This window comes from Eumetopias jubatus, unplaced genomic scaffold (assembly GCF_037043125.1).
Source record: "Eumetopias jubatus isolate StellerSeaLion01/CBP00866 unplaced genomic scaffold, mEumJub1_p1.0 scaffold_8, whole genome shotgun sequence".
Lineage (NCBI taxonomy): Eukaryota > Metazoa > Chordata > Mammalia > Carnivora > Otariidae > Eumetopias > Eumetopias jubatus.
The window spans coordinates 133319370-133338724 of record NW_028274814.1 but is presented as its reverse complement, the minus strand read 5'-3'; the positions used below and the strand labels follow the sequence as shown (position 1 = coordinate 133338724).

The window sequence follows — 19355 nt, the reverse complement described above, 5'->3', positions numbered from 1 at the left end:
GAGATTACTTAAAAACATAAAATCTTAAAAGAAAAAAAAAGGGAACCTGTGACAGGTATAGAAGAGCACTGAGGCGGGAGCGTTTGTTTGGATGCCCCGAGAGCAGGACTTGGGGGGACGTCTCCCCTCTGGGCAGAGACAGGAGGGGTACCGGCCCACCCGGGAGGGTGAATGTCGCCAGTCCTGGGCCCACTTCTTCTTTCTGTGGCCCTCCTTCCAGCACTTTCCCCTGTCCGGCATTTCTACCAGGTGTGGGTGGGGTGGGGGAGGAAGCTCCCTTGGTGGCGTGTGTGTGTGTGTGTGTGTGCGCGCGTGCGCGCGTATGTGTCACTGCATCCCTCCATGAAGGGGCTCTGCATGTCCCCCTTCTCCCCAGCAGCCATCCAGTTCATGGGGAGGCTCGCACCCCACTGGCCCAGCCCTGGCAGTGAGGAGGTCTTTAAGAAGACCAGAACCACTCCCTTGCACCCCTCCCTGACCCAGAGCACCCCCAAACTGGCCCCACACATGTACCTTTCAGACTTTGTAGCTGTTTTTATTATTAATATTATCTTTTCCTTTAAGCATCCCTTTAAGGGTGAAATGAAATCCAACCATTTACAGAGAAAATGATTTCAGAATGTACATATTGATTTTCCCTTACAAAAAAAATAATACTATTATCATTGGCGTCCTTAAATTATGCATTTCCCAGGGCCCTGCCTTCCTCTTGGAGAAGTCCTGTCTCCCCTCCCCGCCTGCCACCTTTGCCCCCAAAGCTCTCCCATGTCCACTGCTGCGAACCTGCCCCCACGAACTGACATGACCTGTGGGTGGGCTGAGCCTCCTGAGTCTAGAGGTCATAGGGCCAGTGGTTCCCAGGGAAAGACACCTAGGGGAGCGGTGTGTCTGCACTCCCATTCACAGTTTGGTTTCCTTTCATACTGGGGGAGTGGCCCAGGGCTCCCCTGCCCCCCGAAATTCCCAGTGTATGATGTGAGTATAAGTGAAACTCTTCAACCCCACACCTTGGCCCCCCCACCCCTCTGATGGCCGCCCTCTCCACCCAATGGCCAGGTCTCCCCTTGGCAGTGACCACTAACATGCTCTGGGTCTGAGAGGGAAGGTGAGGCCTGGCAGGTCTGAGCTCCCCCCCTTTTCCTTCCCCTGCCCTGCAGCTGGTGAACTGGAGGCCAGGGACCCCCACCAGCCTGGGGAGGGGGGGTCCCCACAGCAGCTGAGTGTGCCAGGGGCATGGGATGAGGAAGCCTGCCCTGAGCTAGGGCTCAGGCATGATTCAGGAGCCCCCAGAGACCGCCGGTCCAGGAGGTGAGCAGAGGTGGCTGGGAAGGCAGGCCCTGGCCTGAGTTGGCCCAGAGCCACAGGGACATTCTGACCTCTTTTGCCACTTCTCAGCTCCAAGAGGGACTGGGAGAGCAGCTGCTATAACTCCAAGGGAGGGGTTCCCTCAGGGCACGCCATGGACTCCCTTGGGGAGGGACCATGGAGGCCAGAGAGCACCCTGCGCCTGCTTCATGCCTGCCCACCAGAGGCTGCTCTGCGGCCAGGTCCCCAGACCATGCCCACGCCAGACATTTCCTTGGACAGAGCTGTGGCAAAGGAGACGCCCTTCTCTCCTGGCCCATCAGGAAACCCCAATAAGACATCCAGAGAACGTCCAGGCTCGAGGCTGGGTGGGACCGGATGGAAGGGTCTAGTTGGGACCAAGATGGGCTGGGGAGGTAGTGAGCTCTCAGCTGTTCAGCCCTCACGTTAGGAGGATTCTCATTCCTTGGACCGAAAGACGGACAGACAGACAGGCCCTGCACCCCCTTTAGCCTTGCTTTCTAGGCTCCCCAAGGGCTTTCTGCCTTAGTTACTTTGTGGGAGCCGCAAGGAGGTGTGGCCACAAGCTCCAGGTCCTGGGGAAGGGGAGGCCTGGGCCCTGCCCCCACATCCATACAGAAGCATATATTTACAGGGACACCCCAATAGAGACACGTACAAGTACACACCAAGCATGCACACATGCCCATAAATACACACACACACACACACACACACACACACGCGCGCGCGCGCACAAACATGTACCGTTCCACAGGCAGGCTCTGCATCCTGGCATCACTGGGTGAACATCTATGGGGCCTTGGGAGGGGGGTGTTATCACCCCTCCTACAACTACAGGCTCTGAGTGCCCCCCAACCCTGGGCTGGCAGTGAGTGGGGGCAGGAACAGGTGCTTCCAGGAGTTCTGAACGTGAGAGTAGGATCCTAGGACTGCGTTGGTCATTCCTACGCTCTCTCCCCATCTCCCTCCCTCTGTGCCAGAGATGCTCCTTGTCTCCTGTCTCCATTCTCTCCTCCTTCCTTTACTAAGAGAACTCTCAGGCTGAGGCTGGGCATGTGGCTGAAGACTACCTTTCCCAGCTTCCCTTGCAGCTATTGTGGCCATGTGACTAAGACGTGGCCAGTGAGATGTGATCAGAAGTGACCATGCCATTTCGGGCTCATGCCCTTAACAGGGAAGGGCATGTACTTCTCTTGCCGTTCTCTGCTTCCCCTGGGCTGGGATGCACATGTGATGGTGGGAGCTGAAGCAACCACTCTATCCAGAATTGGAAGGTCCATATGAAGGAAAGCAGAGCTGCCATACCGGATCTGGACCATCTCTCTCTAGACAGTTAAGCTAGAAACAAGCTTGTCTTGCTTAAACCACTGTATTTTGGGGTTTCTTAATTAGAGCAGCTTAGAATCTCACCAATATATCCCCTGACCTCATGAGGCAAAGAGGAATGAGGTGACATACAGCTGGCTTTCAAGTCCCTCCTGGGTCCAGGGCAGCCCCATGGGCCCTTCCTGGCTCTAGCCAGCCCCAGGGAGGGGCGCAAGGGTGACTCTACCAGAGACAGTGGGGAGCTGGGGATGGGGTAATGGGGAACCGCCTCTTCCCCCACGCCCCCTCCCAGGCCCGACCTATGAGGCTGGCTGATGGTCCAGCCTCTGGCTCCCATCCCACCCTGAGAACTGGACTCTTGGCCTTGCAAGGACTGAGTGGGCAGCCCACAAGACAGCAATATAACAAAAGAAGGAATGTCAAGGCCAGGCTTGGAACCAAAAGGAAGACTCCTTGGACTTCCACAGACCCCTGCCTACCCCACAGGTGCTATCCAGCACAGGGGTGGCCTAGGGCAGAGTTCTCAGCTCCCTCTGGCTCAGCTCTTCTGAGGACACTGCAGTTCTTCCCAGCTGGCTGCTGTTTTTCATGCCCTCCCACCTTGGTGTCCCCTTTCCCTCCTGGACCCCAAAGTATCTATTTACAGAGCCCCAGGACCTCCTGACACATCCACTTTTCCGCTGCCCGGTCCAAAGCCCCAGGAGGCCAAATGGTAGGTTTCTTCCTGGCAGGGCCCACAGCTCCCACCTGGTAGCCCTGGGGAGCTCCTGCAGGTTCCCTTCCCCACCCTGCCTGCCCTCCCTCGCTACCCAGTAACCATCAAGCACTCTCGGCTGGCACCCCCCCGCCCCTGGCCCGCCACAGGGCTCTTGGTGGTCGCAAGGGCTGGACTCCCCTCTCCTGATGAGGAAGGATGTTTTGTGAGCTCACAGGCCTGCCCCTTGATTCACGAGGGCCTGAGTAGGGAAGACTCCTCCACCGCTCCACTCCTGGTCTTCTCAAGAACCAGCCAGAGGGCAGAGGGAGGCAGGAAAATACCAGGAGGGGCAGCCGCCGCCCCCCACCCTGCCATTGGCCCTCTAAGATCATGCAGCCTTAGCCTTCAACCACATCCAATTTGCCCCTGGCGGGTGGCCTTCCCTCAGGACCCCTGTTCCGCCGCCCACCTTCCGCTGTGCTCTTGGGCTCCTGGTAGGGGTTGTCCAGCAGGTAGCGGAACTGGGCGTAGTTGTTGAGCAGGTACTTAGGGGCATACATGTGTTCACTGGGGTCGGCCGGCGGGTACTCCTGCTGCGTGCCGTCAAACCAGCCCCCGGTGCGGATCAAGCTCCGGATGTAATTGAGGTCCCGCTTGTCCTCGTAGTCGCCCCAGCGGGGGAAGTCGCCGTTCTGGGCGGACACGAGCTTGAAGTAGATGCCCTCGGGCGTGAAGCACCAGGAGCAGTGCCAGCCGGCGAAGTGCAGCGGGCTGCCGAGCGACCACTGCACCAGGATGTGGCCCGTGCGGTTCTCGTACTGCCGGAAGTTGGGCATGGTGTAGTACTGGCGGCGGCGCAGGCGGATGCCGTCCAGCCCGTACACCGTCTGCAGCATGTCCACCGTGCAGCCCGACACCACCTCCAGGGTGCCCGGCTGCTTCCAGAAGAAGCCGTACAGCGACTTGCGCATGTGGAAGGCGAACGGCTCCGTCCAGCCGTCGTAGAGCTTGAGGAAGAGCACGCCGTCGCGCGCCGGGATCTCGTCGGCGTCGTCGATGATGAAGACGTCGTCGGGCCGCAGGTTGCGCAGGCGCGACACGCCGTCCTGCGTCAGGAAGGTGCGCAGGTAGTCGTCGGCGATCCAGCCGTCCTGCCGCCCGCCCAGCGGGAAGTGGTCCAGGAAGACGTAGAGCACCTTGTGCCGGATGTACTCGAAGGTGCCGTTGGTGAGCATCTCGCGGAACTTGAGCGGCCGCGGCTCCCCGTAGGCCGTGAAGTTGGACTCGCACACCACGAAGGCGTCCACCACGTCGCCCAGCTCGTGGAAGCGCACGTCCAGCAGGTCGAACTCGTGGTTGATGTTGATGGCGTTGATGACCCGCCGCGGCACCTCGCGGGGCACCAGGCGCTCCTTGGTGGGCAGGTTGGAGTACTGCACCACGGTGGGCACGCCGCAGCTGGGCCCGTGCCAGCCCGGGAGGCACACGCACTCCACCCACTTGCGCCGTGGGCCGCGGGCCCCGGGGCGCTCACGGGCGCTCAGCAGGTGCCGGGCCGGGCCCCGGGCCGAGGAGCCGTCGGCCCCCTCGGCCTTCTCCTCGGGCCGCCCCGAGAGGGGCTTCTCCAGCATCTTGGTGCCTGGTTTGAAGCAGACCCCTCCCGCCTTGGTGCGGACGAAATACTCGGTGGTGTCCTCGGGCAGCACGAAGTCCATCCGGTGGAGTTCTTCGGTGGCCTTGCTTGGTGACAGCGGCTGGAGCAGGGGCGAGTGGGAATAGAGCGGCGTTCGCAGCAGGTCGGGGCTGCCCGGCTCCGGGCTGGCCTGGGGCGTGACGGGGGCATTGTTCCAGAAGAAGCTGGACACGAGGTTCGGGCTGAGGGAGGCCAGTTCTCGAGGGAAAGTGACATAGGACAGGGTCTTAAAGAAGTGCAGGAAGGAGATGAGGCACAGGCCGGCCATACAGAACATGAGAAAGAGCTTGTAGCGTCTCATCTTCATCCTGCAGTAAAGAGGGACAGAGCAGACGGATCAGGGGTCTGCAGACCTTGGTGAGGAGAGCCTGAGGCCCCTCTCCTAAGGGAGGGAACCCAGGGAGGCCTTTGCAGCCACCGTGTCTGTGAACGTCCTGGCCAGTGCCTGGCACCCCTACAGGAAGTCACCTCCTGGCCCCCACGAGTCCAGCCTGTGAGTCCAGCTCGCTGTACCAGGTACCTCTGGAAGGCGAGGCATCACGGAAATTCCCTTCCGGGCTCAGGACCTCCTCCTTTCCCCTCAGAGAGTACCAGGTCACCACACCCACCACACGCACCCCCGCTGCAGCCTGATCCTCCACCTGGCCTGCTTCGCCTGACCAGACCGGCTTCGGCTTCACCGCTTGACTTTGCTCTAGGAACAATGCAGCCTGGGAAAAGCCCAACTCTGCAGTGCAGAACCTGCCCCAAGGGAGGGGGAGAGTGGGCTGCAGGCTGCCGAGGTGGGTCCGTCCCCTCCCTGCCCTGCCCGGGGTGCTTTCCTCTCTTTTCTTTTCTTTCTTTCTTTCTTTTGTGGATATGTTGACAAATCTTTTTTTTTTTTTTTAAGATTTTATTTATTTATTTGAGAGAGAGTGAGAGCGCATGAGCAGGGGGAGGGCAGAGGGAGAAGCAGACTCCCAGCTGAGCAGGGAGCTCGATTCAGGGCTCTACCCCAGGACCCCAGGATCAAGACCCGAGCCAAAGGCAGATGCCTAACCGACTGAGCCACCCAGACGCGCTTGACATATCTTTTTAATTCCTTTTCACTGAAAAAATTCACAGGTCTCAAGGAAACACATTTAATTCTAACATATTTAAAAGAATAAGTAAAAGTTCCCCTTCATTACCCCTTTACTAGACCAATCTCCAGGCATAAACAGTTTGATCTGTTTGAGGTGTGTTGCTGGTTTTATATGCAGCATTTCTGTTTTTGATTTCCTATTTTTCATAAATATTATCACATTGGATATTAAGTACAATCAAGTTGTTTTCCTCAATCAATGATAGAGATTTTTGTATCAGTAGTAATAAATCTACCATTTCCTTTTAAATCCCACACAATATTCCATGGTTATTTTGAATGAATCACTCTCTATTCATGAGTGACTCATGAGTTTAACCATTCTTTCTATTCACTTACACAGTTTGATTTATCAATTAGCTTATGGCTGTGGAATGGAGAGCCTTGTATATTGTTTTTTACAATTTAAGTAAACTTTCTATTGTAGAATATTTGTAGCATATCGGAAAAGTTGCAAAGATAGCACAGAGGGTTCCCTTACACTCCTCACTTGATCTCCCCAGTGGTTAATGTCTTACACCACTGTGATACATTTGTCATAACTCAAAAATTGAAATGGCCACATTACTATTAACTGAAGTCTATACTTCATTCAGATGTGCTATTTATCTCATGAATGAACCTGCGGAGCAAGAACACACTTCTGACTATAATCCTCCAGCTTGTTTTGTCCTAAAGCCCAGGGAGGTGCGCAGGCAGGGTGGGAGGCTACACTCATTGTGCCCAAGTAGGACCAGTGACTTGGCTGGATGATCTATCGCGTCTCGGGAGGGGCTAGGACAGAAACTGGCCTTTGGCATCTGGTGTTTGCATTTTCCCTTCCATAGATCCCCATGAGTGAGGCACTGTCCTTCCACGTAGAACATTCTTTCCCTTCAAATGCTCCTTTCTGTGGCTTCTCCTTACTTCTCTGGGTCATTTGGGTGCCTTGCTACCATACACTCCCCTCCACTTCCTAACTCTGAGGACAGCAGGGGAGAGTGGAAAGATGCACACTTGGCCTCAAACTTCTCTGATCTTAAGCAAGGCTCCTCACCATTCTAAGCCTCAGTTTCTACACCTGTGAAATGGCTATAGCATTCCCGGTGGGCAGCAGGTGCTCAATAAACTTCCGTCCTTTCAAGGCTAGAAGGTTCCGACATACTTTTCTCTAAGCTATGTGGTCATAAGGCACAGAATCATGAAATGTTTGATCTAGAAGAGATTTTAAGAACCACCTCCTCCAATCTTCTAATTTTACAGAGGAGGAAACCAGGACCCAGGGGGCTTCAGGGACCCGCTTGTTGTTACAAAGCTGGGGCAGGAACCTGGGTGGCTTGCCTCCTGTTCTACCCCCTTCCCAGCTTCACGTTGGTAAGGAGTCCTGAGGAGGGTGGTGAGGAACAGTGGAGTGGCTGCCAAGTCCCTGGGCCAGGGTACTTGCACTCTCAGTTCCAAGGGGACCCACCTCCTCCAGTTTGAATGCCCAGCCCTCCTGGAGCCTGCCCGAGGGTGGCTGGCACAGCTGACTGCCGGCAGTAAGGCAGGACAGTTGGGGCGGGGGACCTGGCCTCTGCTAAATGTCAGCTGTCCCAGGGCAGGGGCGGTTTGCTGCTGGTCTCCACTGGCTTTTGGGAAGGCAGGAGGGAGGGGCTGCTCCTTGGCAACATTTGGAAGTGGGTCTTCTGGGCTCCTCTCTCTCTAATGGATCCCAGCCCTACTCTGGCAAAGTGAGACCAGGCAGACCAGGCCAGCAGGGTGAGTGGTGGGGCAGAGGGGTGAGGCCCGATACAGACGGGTAGATAGGAGTTCCTGCTGTGGCAGAGACCAGGCATCAGGCAACACTGCAGATGGAGGTCAGCACAGCAGAAGCCTCCAGACTGACCCACCAGAGGGCCCTGAGGACCTAGTAAGGCAGCCCTGATCCTTCTGGCAGGCTCTTCTTTCCCACTTGAAACCTGTCTCTATGGAGCACACCCCAATCCTGGCCCTTGTTGGACTGAACTAGCCCATGAGCTGTGGAGGGCGGGGCCAGCCTGCCACTCCCGCTCATTCCCCCCAGCAGCAGTGGCCCTGCTGAGCGAGAAGGGCCCCTACAGCCTCACCAGGGTCACCCTGACCCAGCTGCCCCTCGGCTCCCCGGCCGGGCTGGCTTTCAGGATCTGGTTACACCTGGCCAGATGTGCCCTTCGGAGAACAGACTCACCAGGTGCTTGGGATCTCCCTTTCACTGGAGCTTTCAGAGTGAGGGCCTTTGATAAGGCTCCAGCCTGGCTTGCTGCGGAGAATCAAGTGTGTGTGGCTAATTTCATTGCTTGGGCTGCTTAGGAGATGCCGAAGCACACGGTGGTCGGCCTGGAGCAAGTCAGTGCCTCACAGACCAGATTTTCTGGGACACCTTCACTTTCAGCTTCACGCTTACTCCTCCTTCACTCTTACTCCCCGATCCCTTTTTATCTTATCTTCATGTATTTCAGTAAGTGCTTGAAATACTTTTTTTTTTCCCACTGAGTGGCAACTAAATAGGAAACTGAATAAATAAAGCATTGGCTCCTGAGGTCTCATACAAATCTCATGTACCTTGGGAGGTTACTATAACCACCCATTTTACAGATGGGGAAACGGAGACTCAGAAAGATGACAAGGTTTTCCCCAAAGGCCATTAGGACAGTTCTGTTCCCATGCCAGCACCTTCCTCCCTCCTTACAGCTGAGATGAGCCCTCCAGGTGGCCCAGCTGTGGGCTAAATCTGTGGAACCAAATTAGGCCCCAGCTGGCAGAATTTCTACCTCTGTTATAAAGCTTCGCCAAGAACCCATCAGGTATCACAGCAAAGCTGACGGTCATTGACGCTCACAAACCAGTGACTGTCCCGAGCACATTCCACACTAGACCTCACTGAATCTTCACAACACGAAGCAGGTACCATTGTCATCCCCATCTTACAGATGACGCCGAGGCCAGAAAATGACATAACTTACCCAGTGTCACAATTAGTAAGGGTCAGACTCTGTGGGGTCCAGTGGTAAATCTGTCCTGAGCCCCTTCCATCTGCCACATTCAACCCAAGTAGGGTGACACCCATGAAGAGTCTACTGGTGACCAGTGAAGACAAGCCAGGGGATGGAACAGCCACCATCACATTTGACCCACACAATACCCCACAGGGTGCCCACCTGACCCATATCATCCACTCACGCAGCAACTACTTATCAAGAGCCCGCTGTGTGCCAGGCACTGTGCTAGGCCCTGGGAGCCCAGGAGACAAGGCAAACGAGGACCCACCTCCGTGCAGCATACCCGGGGGTGAACAGGACAAGGGACTGCAATAAACTAGAAATAAATGAGTCAAGTAATACTGTGCATTAGAAAGAGTCGTGCTCCAGAGAAAAAGCTGGGTAAAGGCTAGGAGGTAGAGTGGGCTCGGTGACAAACAGGGTGCTCAGTGCAGGCCTAACTGAGAAGATGGAGACTTGACAAAGACGAGGGGGCAGGGGAAGAAGGTTCTGGGCAGAAGGAACAGCCGGTGCTCAGGACGGAGGTGGACAGGATGGGCCCAGATCACATGGCGCCTGGGGTCACAGCAGGAAATGTGGCTTTCACAGGAGGATTCTGGGCAGAGGAGGAACATGACCTGACTTTGGTCTGCACAGACTCACTCAGGCTGCTCTGTTGAGAGCACACGGTTGGCTGCAGGGTGGAGCAGGGAGCGTGGCGAGGAGGCCCCAGCACCATCCAGGTGTGACGGGGGCGGCTTGAACCACGGTGAGAGCTGTGCAGAAAGCACTTAGGTTCTCTTGGATTTGCTGAAGACCTGGATGTGAAATGTGAGCAAGGAGTCTGGACCGAGAAGGACGGAGAAGCCTCTGACTGGGGTAGGGGCCACCCCTCAACAGCCTTCACGGAGATGGGTGAACAGCAGAGCTGGGCTTTGAGTCAGGCCATCTCTGCAGGTCCTCGCTCTCACCCTCAAGCAGCATCCCTCCCAGCAGATGCAAACACTGAGGCTGAGTGAGGGGCGTGGCCAGTCACTTTGCGGGCTAATGGCAGAGCCTGGCTGTTGACTTTGGTCTCTGGATCCAAATTTCATGTCCTTTCCACAGTACATTTGGTCTAGAAGCTTCACAGGGTAGATGGGGGTGGGGTGAGCAATGCTTTGCATCTGACATTCCCCTGTGGGCTCTGGGAGGAGGAGCTGGGTTGGGGGCATTGTCCAGCTCACCATTCTCCACCCCCTACTCCTGCTGGCTGGCATGCATTAGCTTGAGCCCCTCTGGGAACTCAGGACCCCAGGTGGGGTGCAGTGGCCAGGACCTGCCTGGAGAAGCAAGTTAGCTGAGGAAGGACTTGGGGTATCTAAGGGGCTGGCCCACTGCCCTCCAAGGCCTAGGCAGGCAGTTCCCTAAGGACAAAACCCCTGTCTGGGTCCCTCCTGCTGCTGAGGATGACCTTAGGCAGCTCAGAGGCCATACTTAGGCCCTTACTCATTTCAGTAAAATTCACTGGTATTTCTCCAGTGCTTGCTTTGTGTCAGGGCCGGCCTCTCTTGAAACCAAGTGGCTTCTGTCCCGGGTTAGAACCTGGAAGAGCCAAACTGAGTTTTGCCAACCCTCCTTCTGACTCCCTGCATCAGCCTCTGGGTTTAAATAGCCACTGTCAACCTGAGTCTCAAGATTGCTTGGCCTCTCTGAGCTTCAACTCCCCCATCTATAAAATGGATATAATCATTCCTGTCCTGCCTATTTTAAATGAGACACCAAATCAGAGAGACCAATCCATAGCCCTGCCCTGTTCCCAATGCTCACCATGCTGAGCTCACCTTCCCTGACCTCTGTCTTCCCAGCTGGTCTACCAGCTCCCTGGGGCAGGGAGCTGTACACAGAAGGTGCTCAACAAAAGCACCCTGCATTGCCCTGGGCCTCCTCAATGTGCTCACCATCACTTCCATACACACAGACTCTGGAACAAGACTCCAAATCCTGGCTCTGCCATCTCCTATGTAGCCTTGGGCAAGTTCACAACTTTCCTCCTTTTTTTCATCTATAAAATGAGGGTCCAATAATCCATGTAAAGTGCCTGGCTCATAGTGAGTACGAAATAAACTTTAACTCTTCTTACTCCTGTTGCTATGTCCCAGCCTGGCAGAGAGAACCTTTGGGTGGGGGCACGGCAGGAGTAAAGGCTTGGAGGTGAGCCCCTGGCAAAGCCTGGGCCTTGGTGGGTGCTGTCCCATCGCAGAGGAGCAAGGAGCAGGGCAGGGGCTCAGCAAGCGAAGCCTAGGCAGAAACTGAGTCGGAAGGTGGAGGGGCTGGGGAAGGGCGCCCTGCTTCCTGGGGAGCCGGGGAAAGGAGGAATTTCAGACTCTCTAAGAGCCTCCCCAGCACCCCCACCCCAACATACACACTCCATGAGCTGTACCCAGCCCAGGGGCCTGGGTCTCCTGCATGAAGGTGGGGGGGGGGGCTGGGTGCTTCCTGGTAGCAGATAATCAGGGATGGGGGAGGCTAAGGCTGACCCTGACCCAGGATGGTGGCAGGATCAGACCACCCTGGGCCTCCTCTTCTTGTGCTGACTTGTGGCTGTGGCCATGCCCCAGAAGGTGCCCTTGGGCAGGTTTTCTTCCTTCCCTCCTCTTCCTGCTCTTTCCTTCTCCTCCTTGTGCCCACTTTCTCTGGGCTCTGCTTAGAAGGTTGACTGGGTAAGGGAGGAGAACAGAAGAGCCCAAACCCCACAACCCATCCATGATCTCAGGGTCAGGGCTCAGGCTGAGTCTGGGGGGAGGGCTCTGGGGCAGAGAGGACAGGTGCTCCCTGGAGACCACAGGCTATGACTGTGGGCCTGGCCAGGCCAGCAGGAGCCTCATGGATGCAGACATACCCTGACAGCTGTCATTGGAGTGACGGGAGGCTCCTGTGGAGCTCTCCATGGTCCTGAGCTAGCCTGCGCTGACCAGGGTCCTAGCTCAGCCCCGGGAATGGCCTCCACCAGCCTCTCCCTGGCCCCTGCCAGCCTCCTCCGTGGTTCAGTGGCTGATGTCCTAATGGGCACTTCCCCTGCCCACCATTCTCTGGCCCCCTTCCCTGCCGGCCTCAAGACACCTGATCCCTGGTGTCCTCAGTTCTGGAACAGCCACGGGGCACTCAACTCCTACACTGGGTGAAGGGATCAGCTGTGGTCTGCGTCCAGCAGCAAAGAGGTCTGACACCTAGTAGGTGCTCAGCACGCTCTGGAAATGCCATGAGGGGAAATCTTGGGAGGTTGCACAGCTCACCTTATCTCCCCTCTTGGGCAGGAAATGGTCCATCTACAAACCCCAGCCTGGGAGCACCTCTGAATGCACCCCCACTTCCTCTCTCTCCATCAACTAGTTCATCTGCTTGAAAGGGCATCTTGGGGGCGCCTGGGTGTCTCAGTCGTTGAACGTCTGCCTTCGGCTCGGGTCATGACCCCAGGGTCCTGGGATCGAGCCCCGCATTGGGCTCCCTGCTCCGCGGGAAGCCTGCTTCTCCCTCTCCCACTCCCCCTGCTTGTGTTCCCTCTTCGCTGTGTCTCTGTCAAATAAATAGATAAAATCTTAAAAAAAGAAAGGGCATCTTGATTTTGAGCTGAAGCCTGCCTCCCTGTGCTCACCACCACCCCATTCCAGTCTTATCCTATGTGACCCAAGGGCTCTGCCCATCTCCCTGAGGGAGGCAGGAGGTGTATCTTGGCAGCAAACTCTGCCTAAGACACAGGGTAGGCACAAGGGTTGTGACGTCCGATCCGAACACTGCCTCTGACCTTGGCAAGTTATCCTACGTTTCCCGGCCTCAGTTCCCCTTCTCTGTAAAATGGAGGTATAACAAATGAATTAATCCATGCAAAGGACTAGTAACTGTGCCTATGCATCAAGTAGGTGCTTAGTGAACACTGGCCTTCATTGTCACTGGAAATCAGGAAGATTTGGCCTGAACCCCAGTGCTGTAATTTACTGTGTGCCCTCAGGCAAGTTACTTAGCCTCTCTGAGCCTCAGTCTTAGCCATAGAAGGAAGATATCCTCTCCCTTGCAGTCCTGTTGGGAGATCTGGATGAGCCGTGGTATCAAAGCATCCTGCATGGAGCCCAGCACTTGGTAGATGCTCTAAAAATGCCTGTTTCTTTCCTTCCATTTGCCTTTCCTGCCAGGCAACCAAATGCAGATAACATGACTGAACACGCCAGGCCTGCTCCTGGCCAGCTTTGTTAAAGGACTGAGCCAACTGGAAGGCTGCTTACTACTGACTGGCACTCCCATCACCCCACCGGGCAATCTCAGTGACTCATCTGGCTTTTGGAGCCCAGGGAATCTGGAGTCCCACAGAGGGTCCAGACTCCTCTCCCGGGGTCTGAAGGGCCCCGGATAAGAATATCGTCCAAACCCTCACCCCAGGCCAGTGCTCCTGCCAAGTGCCCATCTGGCCTCTGCTTGTCCAATTCTTAGCACCACCCATTCCAAGCACGTTGGGCTGGTGCTTTTTTTTTCCAAATTCCAAAAAGAATTTTAAAGAAATTCTTTAAATCAGCCTCCCTGGAGCATCTGCAACTGCTTCCGGGTCCTTCCTTGGGGTTAGGCAGAGCAAGGCAGCGCCTGAGGAATCAGAAGACTCTGAGGCAAAATAAGCATCCTTCTAATGTGAGGTTCCATGATCCTACACAGAGGGACGGGCAGAGGAGGCAGCTACGGAGTCCGACAAATTCCAGAGTTCTGGCAAGATGCAAGAAACAACTGACGCTGTGTTTATTTCTTTAGCTTTCATCATTTTATTCATTCCTTCGGCTCCTATCCATCAGGCAGAGCTCCATAAGGGTCAAGCCTACACGCGGGGGTCACCCCACAGCCAGCGCATCATCCAGGCTACTGGTGGACATTTCCCAAGAACCTGCAGTGTGCCAGGCGCTGCCCCTGCAACAGCTGGAAAAATTAGGGGCCCCTTCCTGGGGCCCACTCTGGAGGAAGGTATGTGAGTCTCCATTTTGTAAATGAGGAAATGGACGCTTCGAGGTTAAGCTACTCGCTCAGCCACACAGGGCTTGTGGGAATGAAGCAGATGGGAACCAAGATTCCCCAAGCACCCTGCACCTGCCAACAGGTAGACCTGGGGCCCAGCAGGGCTGCTTATTTGGGGGTTCTGTCTGAGGCTAAACATGAATGGCTTGGCTGAGGGAGGGTCTGGTGTACCCTGCCCCCCAGTCCCCAGGACTTCTACTCCCCGGCACTCCTCAGAGAGAAGTCGGCTCAAAGGGCCAGCCCTGGCCAAGGACCCCAGTTGCCCAGGAACTGGAAAGTCCCGGCAAACCCTGTTCACCATGGGGCGGGCGGGAGAACTGCTGCTGCTCCCATCCACAGATAAGAAAAAAGGCCCAAAGGAGAGGCACAGATACACTGGGAGCCATTCTTGGACCAGCCAGATGGGGCGCCCAGGCCCCTCCCCTGGGCACAAGGATCTGGGTCCTACTCTTTCTTGCTGGCTTAGCCTTAGGGCAGGGGGCCAGCTGAAGCGTCAGCCCAATGCCCATGCTCAGGAGCCCTTTCCATGGTGAACCCCACCCGTCCCCCTCCCCCACAAGCAGCCCATGTGCCCTGGCCCTCTCTCCTTGCTCCAAACCCCTCCCCACTCCGCCTGATTCCAGCCCCCTGCCAGACGCCTGAGAACTTTCCCACAGAGTGGTGGTTAGCATGTGCCTGAGAAAGTGGTTCCCAAGGCTGGGACCTGCCCTCAGCTCCCCGGGGCCTTCTCCTCTTTCCCCACTGGTCATTGGCCCACCGAGGACATCAGTGTCTGGTCCCCAGAGGCCCACGGGTACGTGAAGACAAAGAACATTTCCACCAGCTCAGAATGTTCTATTGGACAGTGCTGGAGGCTAAACAGATTAGTCATGCTCAGGCGTCAGCCAATGGCTCAGAAGCCTGCAGTGGCTCCCACTGTCCCGCACTGAGGCTCATGGCTGTTGTGACCCTTGCCTCCTGACATCTGCCCCTCCCTTGCCTTATTCATGTTAACATCATGGCCGCCACTCATCACACGCTTAGATATGCACCAGCTGTCGGCATATGTTTTACATACACTTGACCCTCCCAGCCATCCTTGGAGGTAGGACTTATTATCCCCACTTTACAGATGAGGAAACTGAAGCTCAGAGTGCAAAGCAACTTGCAGAGCATTCCTCTGCTCACCTGCGCACACCCACACTGCCTCCACTTATGGGGGGTGGGGAGGAGGTGCCACTGGCCTGAGCCCCAGACCCCTGAAAGGCTCTGAGCGGAGCAACCCCTGTGCCTGAGGGTGACCAGTAGCGGCTTCCAGAGCGACCCAGCAGCACTCTCCTTGATAGTGGAAACAGCCACGCTACGCTGTCCAATACACCAAGCCGCCAGCCCCACGTGGCTACCGAGCACTTGAAACTGACTGGGAGATGGAGAAACTAATTTATAATTTAACTTAATTTGAATCTTAGTCTAATAGCCACACGTGCTAGCTGCTATGGAACTGGAGCGCGCAGGTTTAGCGGGGACTGGGGAGGAGGGGGCAGGGGGCTGGGCTGACAGCGGCAGCCCTGGGGGAATGGTGGGGCTGGGCTTGGGAGGAGGCAGCAGGAGCGGAGGGGAGGGTACAGGAGGCAAGGAGGCAGACTGGGGCATCCAGCCTGGGACCTAGGGCCAGGGTGGGGAGTGGTGGTGAGCGGCTGGGGTGACAGAGGGAGGGAGTGGGAGGAGGGTCCCAGCCTGGGGGGTGGGGGAGAGGTGGGCTGGAGGTGGGACCTGGGAAAGTCTGGGAAGGAGGAAGGGGAGGAGCTGAGCCCAAGCCCGGGGAGGGGGGGCACCTAAGGGTAGAGGGGGCCCGGCCTCATTGTGCAGAGGCAGCAAGGTGGGGCCACGGTGTTCAGGTCACAGGGCTGTAGTGAGGATTTCATGTATTTAAAGTGTTTGGAACACTGCTTGAGAGAGCGACCACCCGGTAGGGATGAAACGTTATCTGGTGAGGGGCAGGTGAATGTTTGCCACAGGAGGGAGACTGTGGCATCTGAGGAGGAAGCAGGGACTCCTGGTGGGTGGCTTTGGGGAGGGGAAGAGGGGGCTCGATGCAGACACAGACCAACATCCCACAGAAAGGGCTCTGTGGGCACTGAGAACAGGTGTCCCCAAACCAGGTTCTGGGGAATCCCCAGGGTGCTCCTGGGACCAGATGACGACGGGGAGAGGTAACGAAGCCGCGGACAGCTCCCCACAAACAATCAAGAAGATGCTCTCTCAGCTTTTCAATTTCATACATTAGAGTTTCTCCTAAGATTTCGTTCGCAGAAAAACTATACTAAAGAAAGGTCTAAAACCCCCAGCCAGGCAGAGGTGGACGTACATCTCGGAAGGGCTGCAAGTACTGTGATGGCCACACTCACAGCCGGGGCCTCGGGGAACAGCCATGCCAGGAGCTGGCTGTGCCTCTTGCCTGCGTCCCCTCCATGGTCCAGAGAGGGGATGTGGACGCATCCCAGCAGGGGTGCTGGGGCTGCTGGGGCAGAGGTGGGAGGAGAGGGTGGTGGCCACCCAAGCGTGACTGGCGGCCACCGAGCCAGAGATCATGTCTCTCCCAACCCCTGCTTCTGCCCTGTCACAGTAAACCTCAGCAGCGACTGGCCTTGTCCCTGGCCCTGTTCATTCCATTCCCACACTGTGATTCTCCAAGTCAGGCTGACCCTGTGTTCCCGGAGCCCAGCATGGGGCCTGGCCCAGACATTCAGTGAATGTCTGGGACAAGCCAAAGGGATGAGCACTAAGGTGGAATTTCAGGCACAGGGATCTGGCTGTGTCCCCGTCAGCAGGGCCACATATAGTCATGGATTTGCCGTTGCCGTATGAAGAATTGAGAGGCGTAGCTGCTCTGCTGGGGGCTGGACCTGGGGGGTGGGAAGGAGCCCAGGGGCTGGAGGGGGGTGGGGATGTGAGGCTTACAGGTCGCTGGTGCCTCTGCCCTGCCTGAGGTGGGTGGAGAGAGCAAGATCAGTCCTGGTTTGGAGCTGGGGGTGCAGCAGGGAACAAGATGCATAGATGAGGTCCCTCCCCTAGAGCCCAGTCCGGGGAAGGGACAGAGGACAAATGAGAAAACGGGCCAACAGAGGATGCCAGGGGTCAGGGTGGGCCTCCCGAAGAGAGGACATTTCAGCTGAGACCCGAGAAGGAGCCACCTCACAGAGGAGGACACCCCCAGTGTGGTGACAGCAAAGTGGGAGGGTGGGGGGGTGGGGGGGCATCTGAGTCTGTGAAGGGCCTGTGGAGCCTAGTGGGGCTGGCAAGAACACCCCACAAGCCTGGGCCCCCCATCTCAGCGGCCACCCTCCCGAGTCAGTAATCCGGATGCAGCTTAAACCCTCTAACTGGGCAGGGCTGGACCGGTCTGGGGAGCAAGTGGGTCTGGAACATTCCTCCCAGAAGGCGGCGCCTCCATCATCTTCACCTTCTGGCACTTCCTGAACGGCCTGGCTGCCAGATGCTATATGCCTTACTCCATTTATCCTCACAGCCATCGGGGGGGTGAAGAGACGGGCTGAGGGGGGCTGAGGGACCTGCCTGGGACTCACATCCACTCACCACTTCTAGGGGTCCTCATTCAGGGGGCAAGTTCTCGGCTGCTGCCTTCAGCCTCGCCCAGGGCAAGGGCTTTCCCAGCCCCTCACCCCATGAGGGGTAAAGAGGGTCGCATCCAAAAAGCCCCGACACAGACCAGTCCTCTGAGATCCTGAGCCAAAGTTCATCCCCTGCCGCTCCCCGACGCAGAAGGCACGGCAAGGCCTGTTGGCACCCCCTTCCAAAACGCTCCCAGGACCCAGCCCCATGCCTCCTCCTCCTCACTGGCCTGCCTCCTTTTTTTTTTTCTTCTTCCTGTCTTGACATTCTTTTTTTTTTTTTTAAAGATTTTATTTATTTATTTGAGAGTGAGAGAGAGAGAGCACATGAGAGAGGGGAGGGTCGGAGGGAGAAGCAGACTCCCTGCTGAGCAGGGAGCCCGATGCGGGACTCGATCCGGGACTCCAGGATCATGACCTGAGCCGAAGGCAGTCGCTTAACCAACTGAGCCATCGAGGCACCTGACATTCTTACTTTTTGAACAAGGGGTGCTACATTTTCATTTGACACTGGGCCCCACAAATTCTGTCACTGCCAAGTCCCCATCAGGCCACATGTCCCCCATCCCCAGCTCAACCCCCTCCCACAAGACCCTACGCCCACCCAATCCACCCCCCCACCCCAGTCTGGCTCAGAATGAAACCCAAGCTCCTCTCTGGGCCCACAGGCCCTGCCAATCTGGTCCCTGAATCTTCGATGCCCTCGCCTCCCTCGCCTCCCTCGTCCACTGGGCTCCGGCCACAGTCCCCACCTTTCATCCTCAGGGTCCTCCCCCTGGCTGTTCCTCTATCTGGAATGTGGCTGCCTGCTCAGAGGGGCCCTCCCGCCCCAGCGGCTAGAGTGGCTGTCCCCTCCCCAGGTCATCGCCACCCCCCCGCCCCCCCCCCCCCCCCCCCGGGCAACCACTGCGGAAGTGAGCTGTCTCCTTGTTTACGTGTTAGTGGTCTGTCTTACCCACCCACACCCCGGCGCTTGGAACGTCAACAGCAGGAGAGCAGGGGCATCATGAACCTCAGTCACCGGTCACCGGTCTCGGCAGCTCCCCACCCCCTTGGACAAAGCCAGGCCCAGAGAAGGCGCTCCAGAAACAGCTGTTGCGTGACGACCAAACTCTGAAGAGAAATGATGACAGACTCTGAGTGACAAGTATCATCTAGTTTGGGGGGCCTGGGGCAGCAGGCCTGGCCACTGCGTACCCATACCTAGCAGGGTGCTCTGTCCTGCTCCTGGGCCCAGAGAAAGCCCCCCCACCCCCACCTCGCTCCTCAGCCCTGCTGAGATCAGCGCAGGGTATCGGGCAGTGCCGGCCCCGCCCACCAGGCTCCCCCAGCCTCCAGGGGGACAATGTACAAAGGGCCACTTCAGCGCAGAGCTTCAGCTCCATTTCCAGCCCAGAGGCCCGTGGGTGGGGGAAGGGTGGGGAGGATGTACCCTACGTACGCCTCGTCTGTCTTCATGGGGCCTTTGCACAGGGCCAGGAGGGCCACAGATTCAAGCCACAGTGTGGACAGGCTCTGTTCCATGAGCTGCACCTTGGGGAGTGGTGGGGGGGAATGCCCCTGCACGGGG

The 19355-nt window shown here is 56.9% G+C and overlaps 1 protein-coding gene across 3 annotated transcripts in view; it reads right to left on the bottom strand.

Moving 5' to 3' along the window:
• Positions 1-531: 531 nt before the first annotated feature.
• MGAT3 (beta-1,4-mannosyl-glycoprotein 4-beta-N-acetylglucosaminyltransferase) overlaps positions 532-19355 on the bottom strand; it is a 30081-nt gene continuing 11257 nt past the window's right edge. For all 3 annotated transcript variants that reach the window (XM_028115654.2, XM_028115656.2, XM_028115655.2), the window contains exon 2: positions 532-5353. In XM_028115654.2, the coding sequence (XP_027971455.1) occupies positions 3751-5353 (1603 nt within the window). In that variant the 3' untranslated portion in view covers positions 532-3750. The remainder of the gene's footprint in view (positions 5354-19355) is intronic.